General features: G+C 36.1%; 1 protein-coding gene across 1 annotated transcript in view; it reads right to left on the bottom strand.

Annotated features, from left to right (window-relative positions):
- The window catches only part of LOC149082811 (cell adhesion molecule Dscam1-like), a 33,772-nt gene extending 26,176 nt beyond the window's left edge, over window positions 1–7,596 (bottom strand). The window contains exons 1-3 of the mRNA XM_089235971.1: window positions 7,150–7,596; window positions 4,374–4,649; window positions 2,091–2,210 (exon numbers count right to left, since the gene is read on the bottom strand). Of these exons, the coding sequence (XP_089092097.1) occupies window positions 2,091–2,210; window positions 4,374–4,649; window positions 7,150–7,213 (460 nt within the window). The 5' untranslated portion in view covers window positions 7,214–7,596. The remainder of the gene's footprint in view (window positions 1–2,090; window positions 2,211–4,373; window positions 4,650–7,149) is intronic.
- Between the last annotated feature and the right edge of the window lie 1,338 nt (window positions 7,597–8,934).

Here is an 8,934-nt window from a genome sequence, read left to right on the forward strand (position 1 = left end):
ATTTTACTATATGAAAATTTCTGCATTTTACTATATCGGGATCAGACTGCATTATATTTCACTTTATGATAAAGTTTCTGATTCTTATGAAATTAAATAATGAAAATCTAATACCCGCATTTTCCCGCAAAATTTAGCAAACATCCCAGTGATTCATTTCACATCTACAATTTATTTATACTCTGTTAAAAACCAAGTAGTATCGGCAAAATAAAATTAACCTTATATTGTTTTTCCCCCAAATGATTTTGCAACTTTGTCAAAATTCAATCATTACACTTCACTTATAGTTAGAATAACTGATGGCAGCAGTACACATAAAAAGCATTACACAGAAACAAACTTTAAGTTAGGTTCGCAACATGTACACACACACATTCCGTCGTATACTGATTCGTTAAAAATTCCATAGAGGAATGTGTACGAGGTCCATGTACAGTTAAATAGTAGCAGTAGCTATGTCAAAAGAAAAAGCATCTGGGTGGGAGCTTATGTGCAGAGCATGATATCGTAAAACTTCATGTAGTTATACATAAAAAACTCATTTAACCCTTTAAGACGGGGGGGTCTTCAACTTGTGGCCCACCAAGGGTTTTGCTGTGGCCAGCTGACAATTTTTAAGAAATAGTTACTTTACATACAAAATGATTATTAAGAGCTGTGGTCACTGAAATCTGTACTGCTGCATATTTAGAACGGTGAGAGATACCTTTAAGATTCAATAATATTGTTGTGCATTTGCTAAATTAAAAGGGCTGTTGTAATGAATTTTGTGGTTGAATTTGGCATCCAAAAGGTATACATATAATTACAAAATTTTAAAAAAATGCTGAAAAAAAACTTTAATGAAAGAAATAATTTTGAAATTATTAAAAAAATGATTTCCTTTAGTTGATGAAAAATTATAATTAATCAAAAAATAGTTACAGAACTACTGAGAGAAACAATTTCAAAACTATTGAGAATAATTTCAGAATATTTAATTGTAATAATTCATGAAAAAAAATTAATTTTTGAAGGAAATAATTTCATAATTATTTTTTTATTAATTATAAATTTTCGTTAATTATTTCAGAGACAAATTTCAGATTTAATGAAAGAAATTGATTAAAAAGAATGATTAATTAATGAAGGGAAGATATTTGAAGAAAAAAAAAGTGAAATAAATAAGAAAGAAATTCTTTCTTATTTAAGAAGTGTATTATTAAACTTTATTATTACTTTCTTATTAAAAGAAGTGTTGAATAAATTTGGGGAACCCTGTTCAATAACCGAGAATACCACGGTATGACTTGGTGGCCCGTGGGCTTCATGGAAAGTTTAATTTGGCCTGTAATATCTGAAAAGTTAAAGACAACTACTCAAAGCAGTTTTCAAAATTTCTCACAGATCGCTGCATTACAACTGCCACAGTGGGAATCACTTAACACTTTGTAAATTGCCACACATTCTTTTCAAGAATAATATTTTTTTCTGATTTTGTACAGCTGATAACTGCCCATCCCTCCCCAATATCTAGAATAATAATTTAAAAAACAAGAGAAATACATTTTTCTTTTATTATTTTTACTGTAAGCATATTCCTATACTACTTGAAACAAAGGGGAAAAAGCACTGCCTTTCTTTTGTTATCAAATTTTGGACAAAAGCTCACTCCACCCACTGGCAGTTGATAAGTCTGGGGGATGGAAAAGCAAAGCTTTCTGTACAGGGCTAGCTGGGCTCGGCATAGTTGAAATAAGAGTGTTTTAGAGATATGCGAGATATATTGTAATTGCCAAAATCAAAGCAATCAAGTTAGGCAAGATATCTTGTCATTGCTGATGTAATGGTTAAAATAATAATAATGAAGAAATCCTAGTCAGTCTCGCCAGAAAATGACTCTAGGACCCAATTTAAAAATTTAGATTTTTATGTTGTGAAATGCCGTATTTTAACTCTCAGAACTGGTACATGGTGATTTGTGGACACATTTTGAGCATTTTTCGAAGTGGAACTATACGTCTACGCAACTAACAGTTGATGAGATGAGGGCTGTGCATTAGAACATACATAACACCTTGTATACTACACCATACAATCATGCTTACGGGATCTTCTTTTCCATATTGCTTTCACAGTAGGCACTCCTTCTGCAAAACAATCTAATGATACTTTGCCACCTGTTTGTACATTTGAATCTTGAGGCTCTTTTACCCACATAGGTTGGGCTGCAAAATAAATTATAAATGCATATTCAAAAATACAAATTAATATGTATAGGCAAATACAGTAAAGAGAAATTTCAGAGGACATCAACGTAAAATTAAGCAAAAGACATGGACTCGCAAGAAAACCTGTTTTCAAATAAAGATCATAAAAAAAAAAGAAGAACGGGAGGGAGAAAGATGGTAATGAACTCGAAAACCAGTTTTTTGGGTTGTCTCCTCATATAATTCTTTTCTAATTATACACATATACAATATTTTCTTTAAAAAAATATTTTGTCATGTAATTGCATTAAACACTTAGAAAATGATGACCAAATTATGAATTTATAATAATCTCTCGTTTTTTAACTGCCTTTGCATTTAATTCTACAACCTGATATCAGTATGTCAAGTCAGTTGTCTGGTTATCTACAAGGGTGCCAATGCATGCCAATGAATATCTTTATTTAGGGTACTACATAAGAAAGCATGCCTACAAGAATGCCATGCCTTTTACAATGGTGTTTAAAAAGGGTCATTCGACAGAAAAAAAAAACTACTGCAAATTTGATTAATACATGCATGAATAGTAACTTTAACCTCTGGACTTTGTGAATGCAATACTTCTAACATAATAAATTATCTACTTTTTGTGATAATTAGAGCCCGGGAGTTTAGGCACTAAAAATGGTCAAAATAGGCACTAGAAAAGGGCATTTATAATTAGTGGTAGAAAGAAAAAAATGACTAAAAGCCTACACATTAAGTGTCCGAAAACTGGTTAAAAATTGGTTGCACTTACTCCGTCTACAGTTTTTATTATAGTTAATAATAACTGTATTATGTGCAAAATTAAATTGATTTTATGCCAAAAATAAATTGCTTGTGATCCCTCAGGGTTAAGTCGCGAGCGTGCGATTCCGGGGCCAGCATTACCAGGCATGAAGTTCATACAGAAAATAATTATGGGGCTCCGAGTTACGAATTATTCTCATTCCCATATTTTCCTGAGAAAACGGGGTCAGCCTGAAATTGCAAGGACTGGAAGAGTATTTTTTAGGGATTTTCCTTTCAAACAAAGCTCAATTTGAGGACTTTTAGGGATTTTTCTATAAAGATACAAAAAATCAGAAGAATTAGTTTTCCGACCAGAAGATTCTAATAAGGCTGAAAAATTGGAAGCATTGGCACCTATGTTGTTTTTTGTGAACTTCATGGAGCCCAGAAACAACTCACTCAACGCAAGCCAACTTTAAAATCGCTGCATCCAATTCAGTAATGTTGAACTGCATATTTTATGCAGAAAGGAAGGATTTTAGTTCTACTGCAAAGTTTCTCGCCACTCAAACAAGTTCTTAACCTTTTTTTTTTAGCTGCGACCTGAAATCAACACCCACATGATCAACTTTGTGACCCATGTATTTGTCTGGTTTTTTTAAATTAGTCGAACCAATGGCACAATAAGTACATTCATAATAGAACCTTAGGCAGATTTGTAAGACCCATCTGAAAAGCTTCTGTGAGCCATAGATCTATGTTTCTGACTCTGTATAAACAATAACTTTGCTGCCTGTGTGTAAATAATGTAAATATTATTTGAATTTTGTAGGCTAAATTTTATTTCCTCTCCGAGTCAATTTTATACACATATGTTCATTTTTCTTAATCATGAAAATCATGTTTAAAAAATTGAATATGTAATTTAAATAAAGTTATGAAAAATCATGTATCTCCCCCCCCCCCTATTTCTTTTCAATATGTGCCTAAGTAAAAGATCAGATTTGGGAAAATAATCGAAGAAAGTTGAAAAATTATTTAACGACTACATTAATTGATGAATAAGTCACATGTAAAGGACCCATTGTTTTCATGAAAACTCTTTTTGCAGATTTTTCAAAAGCATCAATACATGCTGCAGAACAAAATGCCACCATTACATCAGTTGCGCACACAATTTTCACAACGCCAGTTACGGGTAAAGCAACACGTTTAACAAGAAATGAACTAAATTTTGTTAACTGAAGAAATTTGCTTAAAATGGAATACAAAAATTTCACATCCTACTGAAAAACAAGTAGGTTTAACAACTTTGCCCGACACTTTCTTAATGAACCTGCTTATTTTAACTATAAAAAACAACACAAAGATAGAGTTATGTCAACATTAATTTGGAAAACCTCTCACCCTTCACTAGTAATGATGCTGAAACTTCATCCTTGCCATATTCATTCATTGATGTGCAAGTGTAATTTCCAGAGTCACCACGTTCCAATGGCTCCAATATCAGTTCAGAAACGAAAGGACCGAGCTGTTGAATTTTTTCGGAAGAATGTTTCTTGCCATCTTTATACCATTGAAAATCGAGAGGTTGGTCTCCAAGATTAGCTACACAGATCAAGCTTGCTCTTGATCCCACAATCAAGTCATCAGGAAATGAAAGTGGATTCAATCTTGGGGCAGCTGTAAAATATTTTGAAAGGAAATGTTTAAGATCACTTTTTATGATAGAATCGTATTTGTGAGATTCTCATGAAATTGACCTAAATTATGCCCCAAGATGTTTATATTGATTATATTTAACACACAACTTTTACCCATCTATTGCTATTTATATTTCGGTTTCTGAAAAGTTGCCACTGTTTTTAAATTTTTCGTCCATAGATTTTTTTAAATTTTCTTGAACGAATTTTCCGTTGTTAAGGAAATGTCCTTCCCCTGGGCGTCCCCAGCCTATTTTTCAAATTTTAACATAGCTAATTATCTTAAAACAAAAACTGATTATTTTTTTTCAATAATATATATTTTTAGGACCAGTATATTCTCTTACTTCATCTTTTTCATAATTTTAAATATTTTTATCCAAGGATGATGTCATTCTCCGCTATCCAAAGGTTTGTAACAGCTGGCTAATGCAAAGATATATTTAAGAAAGAGAAAATTCACCTGCCTTTACAGGGAATCGAACCCACGTCCTTTCACTTTCCAGGCGAGCACCCTAGACAACAAAGGCAATGAACATCTTAACCTTGCCTGGGAGCTCGTGGAGAAAGTGAGAGGATGTAGGTTTGATTCTCCATAAACACAGATGAATCTTCTCTCGGAACAACTGTCGTATGGTCTGCCACTTGGCGATTTTTGGCGACTTCTTTTCTGCACCAAACATGTACGACAGCCTGACTAAAAGTCGCTATGACCGTCAGACACAACGGGCACCGAAAAAAAATTGCAGCATGAAAAAAAAATAACAGCAACAATAACAACAAATAACTGTAAAAATACTAATTTCTGGGTAAAAAATACTCGATTTCTGAGTTAAAAATAAATACTCTCTATGAAAATACTCTTCAATTTGTTCCTTTCTGGGGGAATTATTCACATATATACAAACGAAAAACATCACAGGGAAGCCTAGTCATCTAAACAGATATCGGAAATCCAGATGTTTTGAAATCCTCCCATTTTATATCCCTAATTATCTCCAAAAAGCCATTGAAAATATCAATTTTTTTTTCCTTCGCATGACAGCCGGTACAAAAAAAAAGCCAAATAAAATTTAAAATCTCCCTGCGTATTATATTCCAGCAGCGAGGCCTTGACGTGTCGCCAGACACTCTCAATAGTGTTTGTAAAATTTTAATCATTCTGTAATGACTGAATAATTGCATTGTTGTAGGCCTGATGCTCTCAGTGGCGAGACACTTCATTGGGAGAAATCAGGTCACATTCGCACTTTGAAGCTGGGAACCACAGAAAACCAAATTCAACCAACCACCACCATACTGACAGTGAGGCTTGAACCCGGGTCCTTGTGATGCAAGTCCTTCACTATGACCACAGCGGCGAGAATTTTTACTGTAGAACATTTCCAGTCACCCGAGGCCTCATTGCAGAACAACGCAAACATCCTTCTTTGAGTGTTTGTCAAAAAATGAGACTCGCAAGGTCCTATAGTCGATTCTACACTTCACAAATCTCGCAGCGCTTGTAGCTCGTCATTAAATCTAGATATCCCGATGGAAATCACCTTATAGGATTCTACCTTATTTTTCTACATATGCACTTAGTTTGCACATATGTCTCGCAGAAACATATTGCCACCACATTTGCCGCTGTGGTGGTCGAGTGGTTATAGTGACGGACTCGCGATGCGAGGATCCGGGTTCGAACCCCACAGTGGTGGTCGGCTGAAGTTGGTTTTCTGTGGTTCCCAACTTCAAGGCGCAAATGCGAGCCGATCTCCCCGTTAAAAAGTCTCGCCACAGAGAGCAGCAGTCCTACAACGATAAATCATTCAATCATAACACTTCACTCATAGTTAGAAAAATTGGTGGCAGATGGCAGCACTACACATAACAAGCATTACAGAGAAACAAAAAACTTCACGTCAGGTTTCACTACACGTACACGCACATTCCCTCGTGTACCGATTCGTTGGGGGTTCCGCGCGGGGGGGGGGGGGGATGTGGGCGGGGTGCATGTGTGGTGTAGCAGTAGTAGGTAGGGCTCCGGGATCCATGATGTTCTTAAGTTAGCCACCTCGTTGGGCAATTTGCCTGTTGTGGCGTTGTATTTGAAACTTCAGAAATTCATGGATTTTTTTTTTTTCAGACTTCCACATTTACCCTCTTATCGACCAAAACTCGGACACAGAGATAGAATAGGTTTGCTATAGTGTTTTATACTCCACGTGTGAGTATCACCCCGCTTTCATTATTATAACATTTCTCTGATATACAGAGCGAAATTCACCCTGTATATCAAGAGTATCACAAAATACAGCTCTCACTTTACAATATTCGGTATAAAAGACACCATATTCAGATTCGTAACAGCCCAGGACACAGATACGTTGAAATTTAGTATATTTTAGTTTTATTAGAGGGAACTTGAGTTCGTTTAGATGAAATCATTTCCTTCTCCATTAAAACAAACAGTCAATAATTGTGAGAAACGTGCTTACTTCCACAGCTGACCAAGGTGAATGTGCTTATAAAAGTTAAAATGAGGACCTTTTCACACGCCATCCTTTATAATGTTTGTTTCACAACAATTCATGTAAAAAAAAATTCTAAGAGAATGATACTGTTAAAAAAAAAATAGTCACATAGAAAAACAATGTGGATGAGTAGAGAGGACACAAAAGAAATTGTCATCCTCTGGATGGTTGGACACCATCATCCTTTCTTCTCCATTGATTTACTCATGAAACCAAACACCATGTGATAATGTCCATGGTTATCAATGTTTCCACTCGTTCACAATCCGCATGATTTGGCATGTTAATTTTCACTGGTGAGGAAATCAAGTCAACTTCCGTTCATTCATCATGGTCATGATGATGATGATGAGACCAGCAAACAGCCGTTAACAAGTTATTTCGTGACACCCTTTTGTTGATGACATCGCATCCTAAGCTCCTCCTCCTTCATTTTTTCTGAAATTATCATGCTGACCATATTTCCTCAAAAAATGACCCCCCCCTTATAAGTCCTGTATTTTCCCGGGACTGTCCGGGCTTTTTCTGTTTTTTGACTATCTAGAATTTTTTTGCAAAAATGTCTCGTTTTTTCACGTATTTCCAACGAAACGAACTTGATTTCTTTGTTCTTCACATCACTGATTAAAATTATCCGGACTCTCATTGCGAGGACTCGGGTTCAAACCCCACCCTCGCCGTAGCGGTGGTCGGCTGAAGTTGGTTTTCTGTGGTTCCCAACTTCGAGGCACGAATGCGAGCCGATCTGCCCTTTATAACGTCTAGCCACAGAGAGCAATAAGCCTACAACAGTACAAATATTCAAACATCACACTTCACGAAGAATTTGTGATATAGATATGTCACACCCCCCCCCCCCCAAAAATTCATACGCAACACTATATACGCACTCAGACTGTTAGGTACACATACGCACACTTCCGACACAACTCAATCGATAGTAAATTGTCCATGGCAATAGACCGGAGTTGTGCTCGATTTGAAAAAAAGAAAGGTTAAAATAATCTTCCCAACTTGTAAATTACATAACAATAAATGCGATTATAAATAAGAAGATTCATCCAGCACATGTATGGTTTAATAGTAGTATATACTGCGAGACTTTTTAACGGGGAGATCGGCTTGTATTCGCACCTCGAAGTTGGAAACCACAGAAAGCCAACTTCAGCCGACCACCACTGTGGCGACGGTGGGATTTAAACCCGGGTCCTCGCGGTGAGAGCCCGTCACTATGATCACTCGACCACCACAGCGGCTCTTCATCATCTAATACACAGTCAACCCTTTGTTTACGAACTCAATTCGTTTCTTAAGTCCGTTCGTAACCCGAATTAGTCACAAACCGAAACAATTGCTCTCAAACATTTTGGAAAGAAAGAAAATTCAACTGCCCCTGCGGACCCACGTTCTTTCACTTTCCGGGTTCGATTCCCCGCAGGGGCAGTTGAATTTTCTCTCTTTCCAAAATATATCTTCGCAACAGGCAGTTGTTAAGAAACCTTCGTACGGTAGCGGAGAGTTGCGTCATCCTTGCATATTTTCTTTTTCGAACTCATCCAGGAGCGAGATCAGAAGCGTATTTACAGGGGGCTTAGCAGGCTATATCCCACGGCGGCAAGTTCAGAGGGGCCACAGATTTGAGAAATGATAAGTCAAGGAAAATTATTAGAATAGGAGAAGGGCAATTTGTTTTTTTTTTATATACAGTTGAATCCCGTTATAACGAAATCCAAAAGACTGGAGGAATCA

The sequence above is a fragment of the Pholcus phalangioides genome, unplaced genomic scaffold, assembly GCF_987345545.1.
Source record: "Pholcus phalangioides strain wild (caught in Gottingen) unplaced genomic scaffold, Ppha-v1.0 ptg000009l_1, whole genome shotgun sequence".
Lineage (NCBI taxonomy): Eukaryota > Metazoa > Arthropoda > Arachnida > Araneae > Pholcidae > Pholcus > Pholcus phalangioides.